Consider the following 19051-nt stretch of genomic DNA (forward strand, 5'->3'; position numbering starts at 1 on the left):
GACATGCGCACGCACACTCATACCACATTTACACACACACCGGGGCGCGCACACCACATACACACCCGCACGCGCGACGCACGCACGCACGCACGCACGTCACACGACGCAGCGCACGCACGCACCACACACACACACAACATACACACATACAACTGTAGCCGTCTCTCGTTGGGTTTCTGTAATTTTCGCCTCAACAGCTGTGCGCGGCAGTGCTTCGTTTTTATACCGGAACACCGCAGCCGCAATGGCTTTGGTGTGTGCGTGTGCTGCGCATGCGGATTGGCGATCTTAAAAATTTGGTGGCGGGTTTCCGATGAATGCCGAAGTTTGTTCGGCGCACATAACTTTTTAGAAAATTGCCTCAAAAAAGTGACTTTACCATCGAAAAATCGCGTTCTAACGTAGCGGAATGGTATTCGGGACGCTCCAAAAGGGGCACGCAGCTTGATTCGCGTGAGAATACGTGGCACGGTTCTGAGGGAGATACGGAAAACGACACTTCAGGCTCTTTCTACTATTATAGAGAGTATATATATATATATATATATATATATATATAGCTTATATATGTAGGGGCATCAACATAAATTTCATTCAAGAAGAAATGAAGAGAGAAGAGCATTCAAGAAGAGCATAAAAGCATACATTCTAGTTTTCCCATCTATACTGATTGTTTACAGGTATAACATAGAACAATCTAGCAAAAAGCATGAAAATGTCGCAAATCTATTTATTGCATTTAGCCGCACTTGCAGAGAGGTTTGTTTTGATGAGCTAATTTAAGATGGTTACTAATTATATCGGCATCGTATATAGAATAATGGGCACAGCCCACACCACCTAAATCAACAACCAGTGCTCTTCCAGACCGCCAGCACTGTGTGTTGTATCGTATACTGTAGCCTAGAACAATTATATAAAGATTAAGGGGTTAGTTATGCTTTAAAGTATAATGATGAAAACCCACTCATTGAATGATTGGTGAAAAACTTTTTACCCGAGCAGCCTGCTTTGCATTTTCAATTAATAATCTCTGACCGTATAACCATATTTACATGTAGAGTACTTAGTGATAAAAAGTGTGTATGCAGGCACGTGGGTGATACTCTAGATATTTCTGGCAAAATATAAAATAATGTAATCTGTCAAATCATGAGTGAACAGGTCCGAACATTTTTTACACATAAGATAAAATACTTACACACTTAAAATATAATGACATTTGCTGTGCTCTACAATAATAATTAGCAACAATTAATAGCACAGCAACCACAAAGTAAATAATTCATTAATTCACACACAAACTGCTTTCCTCTTTACTGAGCTTGCAGGTCTTCTGGGAGCAACTCTCACGTGTCACTCGGTAGCTTTCGACCTCTCAGGTTTGACAGCATAGGAGACCTAGTTAGGTGCCTCACGCTTAGCTGCGATGGCGAGGAAAACTTACTGTAGTACGCTTTTGGTGTAACTGTGGACCCAGTAGGTGGTGTACAAGACAAAACCTGCATTTCACATACAGGTTTAAGAGTTTCTGCAGCTTGCCACTTCATCTGGGATTCAGACAGGGTATCAATGACCACTTCATTGCAGCTCTGATGCCGACTGATGGAAGACCTCGCCTCAATTTTGCTTAGCAATGGAGGGGAGTGTGAGGATAACACAGAATCCGAAAGAAAAACGTCATCCTGTTCAACAGCCACATCTACCTCAGTGTCACGGGAACTGCTAGTCAGTGGAGACTGCATGCTGCTATTGTTAGACAGGCGGGTAGCGGAGCCACGACGACATCGTGTGCGTTTTGTGCATGGACTTCCAAAGCCAGCGTCATCACTGCAGCGCTTGACTCCACCAGAGCCCACGTGGGATAATGTTGAAACAAGGCTGGCGCAAGGAGACAGCACCTGTGACATGCTGTTTTTGCACGGGGAGCGAAGTGAGAGCATGTGGTATTCTGCTGGCGTTATCATTGTCTCCCTGGAAAGATTGCGTGTGAACCTCATAGGTATCAGCGCCTGTACAGCTGTCTTTCTCCCAGAGCATTTTGTGCTGAAAGACACTTTTCTAATTCGTTGTGAACTTGATGACACTTGTGATGTGTTAGTAGGTACCTTGCTGACATGTACTCCATTGCTTTCTGCAAATATGCTATCCCCTTGTTTAACGTGATCGCTGTATGTGCGAGCTTCTGCCTTTTGAGTTTTACTCATAATAATAGAGTCTTCCTTGCCCTCCTTATCAGTAGTAGCTTGCTCTACACATGCATTAGTTACAGCCGTTTGCATTTCTGCAGCTAAGGTAGCCTTGCTTCTGCCTGGTGACAGGATCTTATCACAGAGGAGCAATGAAAATTCTTCATCTTTTAAATCATATCCCAGGTTTTCAAATTTTGGGAATGATATTCCCATGTAGTCCTTTTCCTGGTCTTTTGTTGTTTTTCGTGTTCTCGGTGATTTGGAGACACTACCTCGCAATACTGGACATTTGTAAGAGTCAGATGGCTGGTCACAGCATCCCGACGATGTGGAAAGTACTTTCTGTGGAGTAACCTCTGCGGAAGAGGGACGAGACTTCGGTGTTGGTGTTGTCCAGCGGTGCTTGCGTTTTGGCCAGTGGTCTGACAATGTTTCTGGAGTTTTGTTTTCCCCACATAGACTCTTTCTTCGTTCAGGTGTTACAGTGTTTGATTCATGCTTGTTCCATGCAGGTGTCTGATCTACTTTGGCCTGCAGCAAGTATGATTGATATTCACTGTTCACTGTGCTGCACTGCTCTTCGTCAGTACTAACACTTTCATGCATTCTGCTAGAACGATGCGTCACGTGAGGCATATCTTCGAAATCGGTTTCTGCATTCATAAAGGAACGAGGAGAGTCATGATCAGTGTAAAATGCAGTTTCACTGGCAATCGAATGGGATGTGCTGTGACTCGGAAGTTGCTTTGTTGAAATCTCACACATTGCCTTCTGTCGACTTTTGCTGCGCCTTGTTAGCACCGGTTGCTCCCAACTGGCAGCAGCTAATGTTGATATATCATTGAAGACAGCTCTATCCGTGCTATCCGAAATATCACCAATCTGCGTATTTTCGAGGTGCGGCAGTTTTGATGGTGAAAAAAATAAGCGAGCTCTTGCTGAGATGATTTTATCTGACTTTGCTACTGACACATTCCGATTGTTTGATAATATTGGCGATGATCCTTCCATGCTTCTAGAACGGGGTGGTAATGACAGGTTCTCTTTAGGGCTGACAATTGATTTGGACCTTGTGCATTTACTAGGGGTAAGGAGATACAGCATTGGGCCTACTGGATCCAAAGCAGAGCTTTCCTTCAACCCATTATCAGGACATGAGCCAACAATAGAGGAATCCAGCTTACATTTGGAAGAACCAAACAATTCTGCTCTGGCTAAAGAACCCATATTTTTGTCTGGTGATACAAACAGCTTTCCCCGTACACGAACAATTTCCTGATGTGACTGTTGCACTGAACTATTCCGCGTTGGGAGCACTTCCGTGTAATAAGATTTTCCCTTTCGTGAATGCGACGCTCCTATTGCCTTCCTCTTACGTGTTGGACTGAGACTTGTAAACAGGAAGTCAGCAGCAGACTTGCGCCTCAGTTGCCATCTTGCATCTTGAGCGACTACCGATTCATTTTGTGATTCCTTGTTGGTCTTCATTGGCGATTCTTGTATTCCCGTGCCTCCTGCTTCTGTGCATAATGTCATAGCTGCATCTGCCACTGCACTCTGTTCAGCTATGGTACAGCTACGAGAGCGTGATGATTGCGAGTAAAAGGACGAGTGACACTTTAGCACTGCCATTTTCTTAGGACTCGCATGAAGCACTGCATGAAAGAAACAAGGGGGCCAACATCAGTGATATGGCACGTCTATTGTAATAATTAGTGCTAATAGAACACGTAGGTAAAATTACCGTTGAGACTAATATTACAAATAATATATTTGTTGATGACCACAAGGTTATTTACTAAACCCTGCCCAAACTCTCAATTTAGAACTCGGAAAAACCAGAAGCATCCTAATAAAAGATAAAACAAAATTTGTAGTCATCACTTCAATTGCTCAGACAAAACACAGACACTGGACACTGGACATGCCCTCCTCTCACGATCGGTAACAAAAAATTAGTGAAAAATGATGACGCTGTCATTTATCAACATTTCAAACATCTTTTTTACACATTGTTTTTCTGAGTTAGTGGTACATCATGCGCTCACATGGCTTCTCTGGAGACTCTTCTACAACAAGAGCTTCTGGAAGAGTGTTGGTTCTCTTGCGCTGCCTCTCAAGCCGGTTCCACACGACCCGTCCAACTTGCCTGTGTCGAGGTGTGTCCGACACCAATCGTGTCTTCAATGTGTGTTGCGCACCTGTAACCAAACAGAGATGTTCTATTTCATGCCAATGCGAGTAAAGTCACACCTTATTTAATGGACACGATTCATTCCTTAGGCTTCTTTACTGAGCAAAACAACCTGTAAGATTGGTTATTATAACATGATGCTGATATGTACCCTTCACATCCATCATCATAGCCACTGGAAAATCATACACCCACACTAGTCTGAGGTGAGCGCGACACATGCTGCCTACATAGTGCCCGTGTCCGTGCACAAAACAAAAGCCATTAATAAAATAATTCAATACAAAGTGATATTAAATTCACAATTATGTAGCATGTGTTTATTAAATATATTTTATTATATTATAAAACATTTACCATGTTTAATAAACGAAACTAATTTGGCCAACACTTTCTCAACAGGTATGGCAGTAAGCAATTTGTCACTGCCACCTATGTTTTAGAACATGTAAAAAAGCAATAGTGGTTTGCGAATATTTAATAGTTAAGGCACACTGCTTTAGGTTTATTTGAAGAAAAAGCTTAGTGGGTCTATATAAACTCGTTCAAATATGATATCGACTGTTCTCATGTAAAAAAAATTTGGAAATTGTATAGTGTTGAAATTCGATTGTAATTATTATGTCCTAATGGAAAAAAAAGTGATACCTGAAGATCTGCAAGGTGTTTTCTTAGGTGTTACGTTTGGCATTTTCCTTGGACTCGGTTTTCTCATTTCAGATGCGAGTTCACCTATCAGGTTGCGACGTACTTTCTTCTCGTTTTTTCTATCACCTGTATTGATAAATTATAGCACACAGATCACATTTCTAGTAACATTACAATGCTAGTGAAACTGTGAATGCATAAAACGTAAATACATATTATCAGGAGTCTATCAATATTGATAGACTCCTGATATTATACTCAAGCTTGTATGTGTATACATGCAAGCATGCACAGTGCGGGTCAGGTAATGTTTACCTTTCTTCTCAATTACACTTAGACTGCTGCTCCTCTGCTTCAATGTGTCTTTCCGCTGGACATACAAAGTTCAGAAAAAATTGCACATTAACGTTTTCCCAAGCTGGGAGTCAACACAATATTTTATGTAAAATTCGTTCAATTAGATGCCTGGTCAGGCCCCGAGTCTCTGACAGTGGTATTTTGCACCATGTTCTCAATGAAGATCTTTTTACATGAGTGTTCCTTGATTAATATAGATGATTCCACACAGAAAAGCTCTCTATTTTTTCTTGTGCTACTGACTTTAATTAAGCAACCTAGATGTTCAACATAAAATAACCATCTGAACATGGAGTCCGTGCTAATTCACATATATAAGTAGGTAAAAAGCCATACCGGTTGTGCTATGACATGATAGCTACACGGAATTCATAGTTGTTGCTGAGTAGTATTATTACCATGCGCTCCTTGTTGGTGTGAGCTCGACGAGGAATAGCAATCTGCCGTTGAGAGCTTTCCATTAAACTTGGGTTTCTCACAAACGATCTGCTCCTGCGGCACATAATGACAGTCATGGTTTTACAAGCAGTGTTCAGATGACATTTATATTTGGCTTGCACTACACTTTTACAATGTCACAATGGAGGACAAAAGGAGTGGCACCTTTCCTAAGTACTTTTCATGTGTGTGTATTCTTGTAAACAATGTTAGGTTACTCTACACCTTTTGCATGGCTATTGCTCTAATGAAGATTAAACGTTTATTGACGAATGAACCGAATCAATCACACGTTTTATTTATAGAGGAGATATATCTCTATGCTCAAACCAAAAAATTTCATGAAATTTCCAGCACCTAATTATGTTACCATACAAATTTTGAATATTTATGTAAAATGGTATTTTGGATATTTCTCAATTACCACAAAGAGTAAGGAAGCAACGTTTTTGCCACAGGTCAAGCACAATATGTACCAAAACAGCGCATCAGGATTTTATCATGCGATTCTACAAGCTGCATCTGACTGTCAGATGAGCTAAAAAGTGGACGTGGCTCGAATGTAGGTCAACTGGCGTGCTCCAAAATAGGACGTTCAAACCTCTCCCATAGGAGTAACAACTATATGCAATTTGAAACATGTGGGTCAAACGGTTCGAGTTATCGTTGACCGTAGCCAAATCTTGACGGACGAACGGACGGACGACACCGCATATGGCAATAGCTCATCTTGACGATGTCAAGCTGAGCTAAAAACTAGGGTCTCCGGAACGGAATTTCCCAGTCCCACGTTCTCTTGCTGGTCCCTACCTGAACAGTTCATTAATCAGTGCTGCCACACATCAAAGAAACACTGCAGGAATGTGGCAACCTCCTCTACTATTGCTTTGTGCCTTCACCAACCCCGTATTCAACCCTACCACCTCCCTTGTGATTTTTTTTAGAGAAAACACTGGTGTAATCTCGCTATGATTTTGTATATAATAAAAAAGTATGTTTATTTTTCTGCAACTAAAATGCTGTGCTTACTGAAACCTCACGTCAGTAAATTCGGAGGGAAATAATTAGTTGCAAAAATGTTTAATTGCATAAACAATTAAGCAATAGTTGCTATTATAACATACAACCTGCGGCGTATGTGCAACTGAACCTAGTCGAACTAACTAATGTAGTAATAGGTTGTTGCTATTAAATGACTGAAAATTTGACAGCTGAAGTTTGTTAAATTCGATAAGTTTTATGAACGAAACTGAGTGCATTATACACGTAACACCCCTCAAACTTTGAAATAAACACAAATAGGTAGAAAATGGAGATGGTTTTCATAAGCAATTTAAAAATAGATGCCTAAAACGACTGTGCTAGGTGGTATTCTGCATGGAACTACAATGAACAGACACATTACAAAAGTTGCCTTCATTCGCTATCACTAAAACATCAATATCATACTTTATTGGTCGGACCTAAGTTCATGATCCTTTACATTGTGTCATGCAATCGGCTGGTCAGTCTTCAGTGTGTCTGCTGAGTTATGTCTTTGAAACAGTAAATAGCAGAGCTAATCAGTTTCCGACGGATAATAGTATTATCAGGGTCTTCTAACTTTTGCATTTTTTATTGTAAAACGTAAATTTGTCTTTCAAGAGAATTAAAGCCTCGTCTACACGACGAACGTTTAAGCGTTAACTCGAGTTAGCGATTATGTAGCGTCTACACGACGAACCTCAACTCGAGTTAAGCTAACTCGAGTTAGCGATTATGTAGCGTCTACACGACAACACCCGATAGCGATTATTACCGATTTATTATGCATGCGTGCGTGCGTGTGAATGTAAACGTGCGTGCGTGCGTGTGCAACTGTATACGTGCGTGCGTGCGTGCGTGCGTACGTGTACGCTACACGTACGTTCGTGCGCGTGCGTGGTGGCACATACACGTGCGTGCATGCGTGAAGTGCGTACATGTGCGTGTTGCACGTACACGTGCGTGCGTGCATGTGCACGTACACGTGCGCGCGTGTGCAGGTACACGTGGTGTGCAGGTACACGTGCGTGCAATGCGTCCGTGTGTGTGCACGTACACGTGCGTGCGTGTGCAGGTACACGTGCGTACGTGTGCATGTATAGTGCGTGCGTGTGGCATGTACACGTGCGTGCGCGTGCATGAGTGTGTGCGTGCGTGCGCGCCGTGTCCAGGTAGCACGGTGCGTGCGCGCAGTGTGCATGTGCCACGTAGGCGTGCGTGCGGCACGTAACACGTGCGTGCTGAGCGTGTGCGTGCGTGTGTGACGTACATCGTACTAATGGCTGGCCGCCTATCGTGGAGTTAAGCTAACTCGAGTTAAGCGTCTACACGGCCTTAACTCGAGTTAGCTTAACCTCGATCGACTGGCGAGGTTAAGCTAACTCGAGTAAGGCCCCGTGTAGACGCTTAACTCGAAGTTTAAGGTTCGTCGTGTAGACGTAGCTTAAAAGATTAGAAGACCCTTGACGAGATTGCCACGATACAATCGAATCTAGAGTTATTGCTAACGTGGCATTTTCATTGAAGCTCTGAAGCTAATCGAGTAGAATCACACCTTATAATACTAACACAGGCCTCTTTTCGTAATATTTTCTAACACTTCTAACCTGAGTAGCCACGATCTTCCATATCCAGGGTAATACACCTCATTCTTTATACCCTCCTAGAGCTTAACGGTGCCCCTGCCAACTGAACGGCGAGGGAAATTTGTTTTTGGAATTTTAACAATTTCAACAGGGAGCGTGTTGTCACCAGAAAGATAGCAGAAGGGCTTAGCTAGGAACCGACGTAAAACAGCTAATGCCATTCACGCATGCAAGTAGCAAGGCGTTATATATGTAGGGGCATCAACATAAATTCATTCAAGAAAGAAATGAGAGAGAAGAGCATAAGAACATACATATATATATATATACTAGCTATTACCCGTCCGCCCAGACGGGTTTGAGTGAGGTCTGATTTGAGGATGGCGGTTTAACCATTTATCTCTCACTTTTAGTTGAAGACGTATTTCATAAACGAAAAATACTGATATTTAGACTCGAGTCATATATCAATATTTTACCTTAAAATTACCTACAATTTTTCAAAAAAAGGAAAATGGGGTGATTTTATAGTACAATTTCACTTATTTAGATATTATTTTTGAAAATATCACTTCTGGTTAGAAAGCATCATGAATAAGTCAAATTCTTAAAAAAAAAAAAAAAATGCATTGAGTAGTTTTGAAGATGCTATTTTCTTGAAAGTCAGTGGACGGCGGCGGGCAGGGTTACACCTCCCGTTGTCAAATATTTGCACACACACGCGCACACACACACATCACACACACGCGCGCGCACGCGGCGCACACACCGCATTCACACGACACACACATACACCAACATGCACATGCATACATACATACACACACGCGCAGCACGCAGCACCACACGCACAGCACGGGACGCGCACACACACATACACATACACACAACTGAAGCAGTCTCTCGTTGGGGTTTGTCTTAATTTTTCGCTTCACACAGCTGTGCGCGCAGTGATTGGCTGTTTATACACCGCCAGCGCGCAATGGCTTTGTGTGTGCGTGTGCGTGCGTGCGTTTTAGTGTGGCTTGCTATGGCTAGGTGAAGGCTCCACCTAATTAAATGTTTAATTATTATACCTTTAATCTACATTTAGTATAGCTATATTATCATTAAAACCCGTGAGAAAACACATTAATAGTTTAACATAGTGGTTACCATGGTGGTGGTTTAAGTTATAGTTATGGTATGTATAGTGTGGTATGTGTGTGTTTCTTAGACAATCGAACGGCGTCTAAAATTGTCAGAGCGCATGTGGGAGCCGGGTAAGCGCAGGCACGGTTACACCTCCCGTTGTCAAATGTTTGCACACGCGCGCACGCACGCACACACCGTATTTACACACATATACGGGCATGCCGCACGCACACTCATACCACATTTACACACACACGGCGCGCACCCACATACACCCGCAGCGCGACGCACGCACGCACGCACGCACGGTCCACACGACGCACGCACGCACGAAACAACGCACACACACACACAAGCCACACACACATACAACTGTAGCCGCTCTCTCGTTGGGGTTTCTCTTAAATTTCGCCTCACAGCTGTGCGCGGCAGTGCTTCGTTGTTTATAGCCGGAACACCGCCCGCAATGGCTTTGGTGTGTGCGTGTGTGCGCATGCGGATTTGCAGATCTTAAAAATTGGTGTGCGGGTTTCCGATGAATGCCGAAGTTTGTTCGGCGCACATAACTTTTTAGAAAATTGCCGCAAAAAGTGACATTTACGCATCGAAAAAATCGCGTTCTACTACACGTAGCGGAATGGTATTCGGGACGCTTCCAACAAGGGGCACGCAGCTTGATTCGCGTGAGAATACGTGCGCCACGGTTCTTCGAGGAGATACGGAAAACGACACTATCCAGGCTCTTTCTACTATTACTATAGAGAGTATATATATATATATATAGTATATATAATATATCAGCCTTATATATGTAGGGGCATCAAATAAATTTCATTCAAGAAGAAATGAGAGAGAAGAGCATTCAACGAAAATGCATAAAGCATACATTTCTATTTTTCCCATGCTATAGCTGATGTTTAATCAGGTGATAACATAGAATCAATCTAAGGCAAAAAAGCATGAAAATGTTCGCAAATCGCTATTATTGCATTTAGCCGCACATTGCAGAGAGTTTCGTTTTGAAAAATGAGCGGCAATTAAGATGTTACTAATGATATCGCATCCGGATATAGAATCAATGGGCAGGCAGCCCACACCACCGTACAATCAACAACCAGGTGCTCTCCAGACCGCCAGCACTGTGTGTCGTATCGTATACTGTGCCTAGAACAAATTATATAAAGACTTAGGGGTTAGTATGCTTTTAAAGTATAGATGATGAATAACGCCACTCATTGAATGATCGGTGAAAAAATCTTTTTACCCCGAGCAGCGCTCTTTGCAATTTGTCAATTAAGAGGATCTCTGACCGTAAACCAATATTTACATGTAGAGTACTTAGTGATAAAAAAGTGTGTATGGCAGGCACGTGGTGATACTCTAGATATTTCTGGCAAAATGATAAGAATAATGTAATCTGTCAAATCATAGTGAACAGGTCCGAAGACATTTTTTACAACATAAGATAAAATACCTTACACACATTAAATATAATGACGGCAATTTGCCTGTGCTCTAGCAATAATAATTAGCAACAATTAATAAGCACAGCAACCACAAAGTAAAATAATTCATTTAATTCACACACAACTGCTTTCCTCTTTACGTGAGCTGTGGCAGTCTTTTCTGGGAGGCAACTCTCGACTGTGTCACATCGTAGCTTTCGACCTCTCAGGTTTGACAGCATAGGAGACACTAGGTTAGGTGCCTCACGCTTAGCTCGATGGCGAGGAATTACTTACTGTCAGTCACGCTTTTTGTGTAACTGGGACGCCAGTAGGTGGTGTACAAGACAGAAACCTGCATTCCACAATACAGCGTTATAAGAGTTTCTAGGCAGCTTGCCCACTTCATCTGGGATTCAGACAGGGTTATCAATGACCATTCATTGCAGCTCTGAATGCCGCGATGGAAGACCCTCGCCTCAATTTTTTGCTTAGGCAATGGAGGGAGTGTGGAGGATAACACAGAATCCGAAAGACCAAAACGTCATCCTGGTTGAACAGCCACATCTAGCCTCAGTGTCACGGGAACTGGCTAGTCAGTGGAGACTGCATGGCGCTCATTGTCTACGGACAGCGGGTAGCGAGCCACATGACGACATCGGTGCGTTTGTGGGCATGACTTCCAAAGCGCAGCAGTCATCACTGCAGCGGCTTTGACTCCACCAGGGCCCTCACGTGGGAATAATGTTGAAACAGGCTGCGCAAGGAGACAGCACCTGTGACATGCTGTTTGTCACGGGGAGGCGAGTGAGAGCATGTGGGTATTCTGCTGGCCGTTATCATGTTCTCCCTGCGAAAGATTGCCGTGTGACCAGCTCATCAGGTATCCACGCGCTGTAACAGCTGTCTTTCTGCACCAGAGCATTTTGTGCTGAAAGACACTTTTCTAATTCCGTTGTGACTTGATAGACACTTGTGATGTGTTAGTAGTACCTTGCTGACATGCTTCCATTGCTTTCGCAAATATGCTATCCCCATTGTTTAACCGTGATCGCTGTATGGTGCGAGCTTCTGCCTTTCTGAGTTTTACTCATAATAATAAAGAGTCTTTCCGTTGCCCTCCTTATGCAGTAGTAAGCTTGCTCTACACATGCATTAGTGTGACACGCCTTTGCATTTTCTGCAGCCTAAGCGTAAGCCTATGCTTCTGCTGGTACAGGACTTATCAGCAGAGGAGCAATGAAAATTCTCATACCTTTTAAATCATATCCCAGGTTTTCAAATTTTGCTAATGATAAGTTCCCATGAAGTACCTTTTCCTGGTCTTTTTGTTGTTTTTCGTGTTCTCGGTGATTGGAGACACTATCGCAATACTGGAGCATTTGTAAGAGTCAGATGGCTGGCACAGCATCCCGACGAGTGTGAAAAGTCGCTTTCCTGTGGAGTAACCTCTGCGAAGAAGGGACGAGACTTTCGGCTGTTCGGTGTTGTCCAGCGTGCTTGCGTTTTGGCCAAGTGTCCGACAAGTTTCTGGAGTTTTTGTTTTTCCCGCACATAGACTCTTCTCTTCAGGGTGTTACAGTGTTTGATTCATGCTGTTCCCATCAGGTGTTCCTGATCTGACTTGAGCCTGCATCGCAAGTATGATTGATATTCACCTGTTCAGCCTTGTGACTGCTGAGCACTGCTCTTCGTCCAGTACTAACACTTTCATGCATTCTGCTAGAACGATGCGTCACGTGAGACCATAATCTTCGATAAATCGGTTTCTGGCATTCATAAAGAACGAGAAGAGTCATGATCAGTGTAAATGCAGTCACTGAGCAATCGAATGGGAATGTGCTGTGACTCCGAAGCTTGCTTTGTTGCAAATCCTCACACATTGCCTTCTTCGACTTTGCTGCGTCTTGTAGCACACCGGGTTTGCTCCAACTGGCAGCAGCCTAATTGTTGTATAGTCATTGAAGAACAGTCTCTATCCGTGCTATCCGAATATCAACCAATCTGCGTATTTTTCGAGGTGAGGCAGTTTTGCATGCGAAAAAAAAAGTAAGCGAGCTCTTGCGCTGAGATGATGTTTATCTGACTTTGCTACTGACACATTCCGATTGCTTTGATAATATTGGCGATGAATCCTTCCACTGCTCTAGAAAACGGGGTGGTAATGACAGAAGTTCTCTTTAGGGCTGACAATTGATTTGACAGCTTGTCATTACATTAGGGGTAAGGAGAGTACGCATTGGCCTACTGGATCCAAAAGCAGAGCTTTCCTTCAACGCCATTATCAGGACTATGAGCCAATCCAATAGAGGAATCCAAGCTTACATTTTGGAAGAGCAACAAACAATTCTGCGCTCTGCTAAAGATACCCATATTTTTGTCCTGGTGATACAAACAGCTTCGCACCGTACACGAACAATTTCCTGAGAATGTGACTCGTCTGCACTGAACTATTCCGCGTTGGAGCACTTCCAGTGTAATAAGCATTTTCCCTCTCTTCGTCGAATATGCGCAGCGCTCCTATTGCCGCTTCCTCTGCTACGTGATTGCGACCTGCCAGACTTGTAAACCAGGAAATCAGCAGCAGACATGCGCCCCCTCAGTTGCCCACTCCCACGGGCCCGCTCTCGCGATCTTGAGCGACACCGGCACCGGCGCGCGCGGCAGCCCGGACACCGATTCCAATTTTGTGATCTCCTTGTTGGCTGCTTCATTGGCACGATCTCTTGGTTATTACCCCGGTGCCCTCGCGCTGCTTCATGGCGATAACTGTCATAGGCTGCATCTGCCAACTCAACTGGCTGTTCCAGGGCTATGGGTCACACTGCTACGCCACGAAAAGCGTCTGGACTGCATTCGCCGCGAGTCACAGCACAGGACCGCACAGTGCACGCTGTTACGACCACTGGGCCCCGATTTCCTAGGACATCCCCGCCACCGAAGCAAGTGCACGTGAAAGAAAGCGAAGCGGGGCGCCGCAACCATGCAGTGACAGATGGTACGCGCTAGCCTATCTCTAAGAAGTGGAGTGGCCGGGCTAGATGGAGAGACCACGCCGCGCGGTAAGCGCGCGCTAAGAACTTAGCCGTTAGAGGGCCACTAATATTACAAAACTAATGATTGTTTGTCGACGCGACCCGCAGCCCAAGGTATTTAGGCGGGGGGCCGACACTGAAAGCCCTGCCCAAACTCTCATTTAGACAACTCGGCAAACAAGCCGGCAGACAGCACTCCTAAATAAAAAGATACAACACAAAATTTGTAGTCATCACTTTCAATTGCCTGCAGAGCAAAACACAGGACACTGGACACGGCGACATCGCCTCCTTCGACGAATCGGGTAACAAACAAATTAGTTGAACAAATTGATGCACGCAGCGTCATTTAGATCAAACTTTCAAACCATCTTTTTTACAGCATTCCGTTTTGTCTGAGTTATTGGTACATCATGTGCTCACATGGGACTTCTCGCAGGAACTCTTCGTACAACAGAGCCTTCTGGAGAGTTTGGTCTGCCTTGCGGCGTCGGCCGTCTCGCAACCGACCGGTTCCACCACACAGACCGCCGTCAAGACTTGCCTGGTGCGAGGTGTGTCCCCAGCACCAATCGTGTCTTCAACCTGTGGTGTGCGCACCTGTAACCACAACAGAGCATGCTTCTATTTCATGAGAAATGCGAGTAAGCACACCTTATTTAAGGAACACGATGCATCCTTAGCTCGTTACTGAGGCAAAACAACCGTGTAAGATTGGTTATATACATGATGCTGATATGTACCTTCGACATCCATCATCATAAGCCACTGAGAAATACATCACCACACTAGTCTGAGGTAGCGCGACACATGCTGCGCTACAAGTGGCCCGTGTCCGTGCCACAAAAAAAAAGCCATTTAATAAAGTAATTCAAGTACAAAGTATATTAAATTCACAATTATGTAGCAGGTTATTAAATATATGTTTTCATATATTAAAATACATTTACCATGTTTAATAAACGAAACTAATTGGCCAAAACACTTTCTTAACAGGGTGGGTCCAGTAATCGAATTTTTCACTGCCACCTATTTTTAGAACATGTAAAAAAGCGAATAGTGGTTTGGCGAATAATTTAATAGTTAAGGCAACTTGCGTTAGGTTTATTGTGAAGAAAAAGCTTAGTGCGGTCTAATATAAAACTCGTTCAAATATGATATCGACTGTTTCATCATGTAAAAAAATTGGGAAATTTGTAATAGTGTTGAAATTCGACTTGTAATGTAAGGTGTCCATAAATGTGAAAAAAAAAGTGAGTACCTGAAGATCTGCAAGGTGTTTTGCGTAGTGTTACGTTTGGCATTTTCCTTGACCGTTTCTCATTAAGATGCCGAGTTCACTGCTATCAGGTTTGCAGACGTACTTCTTCCTCCGTTTTCTTCAACCGTGTTGATAAATACTATAAGCACCACAGAACGATCACATTTTCTAGTAACATTACAATAGCTAGATGAATACTGTGAATGCATAAAACGTAAATGCCATAGATTACGAGAAGTCTATCAATATGATAGTCTCCTGATATTATACTCAAGTCTTGTAATGTGTATACATGAAGCATGCACAGTGTCGGGTCAGGTAATGATTACCTTTCTTCTCAATTACAACTTAGACTGCTGCGCCTTCTCAATGTGTCTTTCCGCTGGACATACAAAGTTCAGAATATAATTGGCACATTAATCGTTTTCCCAAGCTGGGAGTCAACATACAATATTTTATGTAAAATTCATTCAATCTGGATGCCTGGTCAGCCCGCAGTCTCTGACAGTGGTATTGCAGCCATAGTTCTCAATGAATCTTTTACAGAAGTGTTCCTGATTAATATAGTTGATTCCATCACAGAAAAGCTCCTCTATTTTTTCTATGCTGCTAACTGACTAATTATAGCAACCTAGATGTTCAACAGTAAAATAACCACTGGAACATGGAGTCCGTGTAATTCACATATATAAGTAGGTAAAAGCCATTACCGTTTGGTCTATGACATGATAGCTACACGAATTCAATGTTGTTGCTGAGTAGTATATTTACGCGCCTCCTTGTTGGTCTGAGCTCGACGAGGGAAATAGCAATCTGCCGTTGAGAGCTTTTCACTTAAACTTGGTTTCTCAACAAAAGCGATGCTCCCTGCGCGCACATAATGACAGTCATGGTTACAGAGCAGTGCTTTCAGATACAATTTATATGGCTTGCACTAGCACTTTTACAAGTGTCACAATGGAGGACAAAAGGAGCACCTTACCTAAGTCACTTTTTCATATGTGTGTATTCTTGTAAACAATGTAGGTTACTGCTCACTTTTGGCATTTGCTATTGCTCTAATGAAGATTAAAGTCGTTTACTGAAATGAATCGAATTCAATCGACACACTGTGTTTTTATTTATAGAGGAGAGTATATGTCTATTGCTCAAACGAACAAAAAATTTCATGAACATTTCCAGCACCTAATATGTGACCATAACAAATTTTGAATATTATGTCAAATATGGTATTTTGGATATTTCCAATACCACAAAGAGTAGGAAGCAAAATTTTGCCATCAAGGTTAAGCACAATATGTACCAAAACAGCGCATCAGGATTTTTCTGATATTCAGGACATTTACTGAGAACAAGTGCCGCAGAGCGACAGCGCTCATCTAACGTCTTACTCGCGTGTGACTCTGTGGGGAGTGGTGGGATTCTAGTAAACCACAATGTAGTCCCAAATGGTTCACATACACCACAAAACTGGAAGGACAGCGATGGTATCAGGAACCTTCTCAAGAAGAATGTCGTTGAGATATTATGAAAGTTTGCCCAACGAGATGCGCGTACTTTAAGCTGTCTTAAGATTAAAGATGGAAGCTCCACTCGTACGTAGTAGCAAACAACTAATTTGCAAAACAGAATAGGTAAGCACCATAGCCATCTTACACCTACGCCAAGGCCTACAGGCTAAATTAGAAGAGCTGCCACCTGTAACTATAACGTCAGGCAAAAACGACAAGTACGTACACCACCATCACTGGCAGGTGCCACTGGCATGCATACGTTACATGTACACACACTGACGTACAGAATGCCAATAGGAAATTATACGATTATGGAGCATAAACCTTCTTCAACCAAGGATTTGTTTGAAATTTCACTTGACATATGAGTAGCCTCATACACCAGGAATGTATAAGATTCTACTAGCAACCCGTCAGTCAAAATTCTTCCTAACAGTAAAGCAACATCGATGGTAACAGCCTCCTCTTAGGGCAAAACGGATCCGACCCTTGCTCTTTCGGCATTGTCAGCAGAAGTACATTTCATGGTCCTTTCAAGAAAAGCCATAAAAAATGCTAGGTCACCGCTGAAAAAAAAGTTTTTTCAATCCGCCAGATCGACCATTGCTCAGAAAGATGTCTAAAATCTGACCCTGTGCCCCATTGACCTTCTGACCGATGACCTCTTATTTCGGCATCAGTTGATGGTTTTTCCTACCATGATGCTATACACCGACTATCACAAGCCTAGTGAGCCGTTGAATTTGTGCCGCAATTTCTGCATTCGCTCCCTAATACTGTAAGTTAAGGGGAAAGTTCCCCCTTCTTTTACACCCTTGACTCGTGACCTATGACGCCGCCAGCTTCGACATCCCAACTCGGTTTCGGATTACCCACCTACGCCCGAAATCGTACGTACGTCGAAGCGTTAAGTTGCGGCCCAACTTCGACGCAGCGGGACGGACGGCACGCACGACCGGATGGACAGATGCACGCTCAATGCGCGATTCTACCAAGCTGCATCGACTGGTCCAGATGAGCTAAAAATTGAAAAAAGATTGCTTAATAAATCAAGTTTGTTGTGAAGAATTGAAAATAATGGCGAATGAAAGCGCCAGGGGCGTGACAGGGGGGTCCAGGGTCCGGACCCCCCCCTGCGTCGCGCAGAAAATTGCATTTTAGAGGGTCTAATTAAAAAAATTTTCTGGGGGGAGAGCCCCCAGACCCCCCTTCCGTGCTCCGCAACCTTGAGTATGGTTAACCCCCGCTGGTAAGAAGCTGTACATCGGCCCCTGAAGCGCCATAAGAATAGCAGCACTATAAAATCCCTGACGCGCTTTGTTTAACAGAAATATGTTACCATGTAAAACCAGTGTAAGATTAAATTAGTCCGACTTGTAATCACAGAGAAATATCATTTTATACATAGCTTCTATAGTCAGGAAATCACGGTTTTTTATTTTTCACAAATATCGCAACCTCCGTGTTGCAAAAGCGTGTGAAGTATTGTGAAACATTATGCTTAGTACTAACTGGGATCATAGTCCATGACTTACACTGACAGCCGAACTATATTGGATAAAACGTTCCATGCCACCTTGGAAAACTTGTAGAGAAATTACGAGCTTACAAACTCGCAATTGTCAGGCAAAATCGCCAAACACCTCGCCCATTGCCTGACTTTACTAAAGCCTATATGTCAACTATAATAACGCGCCGTAATGCAGCAGTATTGGAAGCGAGGTGCGAACAAAGAAACCTATTTTGGGCAGCGTGGATAAGTTCACCTATCACGCGCGCAGGATAGTGCTATAAGAAGGGTTTGACGTTGCATGGAATACTGCGCATTGAATATTCGTGAAAATGCTGGTTGGATATACGTCTCTGACGTCATTCAGTGACGTCAGCTGGCGGCGAGCTTACTACTACATGTCTCGGGCAGATATCAAAATATGCTCGAAAGTTCACATGTATGATGCAGAATTGTAGATGTACAGAGGTGTACAATAGTTTAGCCACGACATAAAGTGTTGAAAAAAAAATTGGGCTACAAAATGTGCAATGAACATGAAACTTAAGATACACTTGAACCTTTTATGCGAAGATTTTTCATTTTCAGCTTATTCAATGGTTAACACCTAGTGCCACCTCTGTACACCTCGTTATTTCTCCAAATAACAATGTGCATAGCGAAGCAGTTCACGAGCATTTGATTACATTGCGTATCTCTCTCAAAACAAGC

At 43.2% G+C, this 19051-nt stretch overlaps 1 protein-coding gene across 1 annotated transcript in view; it reads right to left on the reverse strand.

Annotated features, from left to right (window-relative positions):
- Nucleotides 1-704: 704 nt before the first annotated feature.
- LOC106807253 overlaps nucleotides 705-19051 on the reverse strand; it is a 25429-nt gene continuing 7082 nt past the window's right edge. The window contains exons 6-10 of the mRNA XM_014809546.1: nucleotides 5793-5886; nucleotides 5353-5407; nucleotides 5038-5163; nucleotides 4244-4396; nucleotides 705-3850 (exon numbers count right to left, since the gene is read on the reverse strand). Coding sequence (XP_014665032.1) covers nucleotides 1353-3850; nucleotides 4244-4396; nucleotides 5038-5163; nucleotides 5353-5407; nucleotides 5793-5886 — 2926 coding nt within the window. The 3' untranslated portion in view covers nucleotides 705-1352. The remainder of the gene's footprint in view (nucleotides 3851-4243; nucleotides 4397-5037; nucleotides 5164-5352; nucleotides 5408-5792; nucleotides 5887-19051) is intronic.

The sequence above is a fragment of the Priapulus caudatus genome, unplaced genomic scaffold (genome assembly GCF_000485595.1).
Source record: "Priapulus caudatus unplaced genomic scaffold, Priapulus_caudatus-5.0.1 Scaffold203, whole genome shotgun sequence".
Lineage (NCBI taxonomy): Eukaryota > Metazoa > Priapulida > Priapulimorpha > Priapulimorphida > Priapulidae > Priapulus > Priapulus caudatus.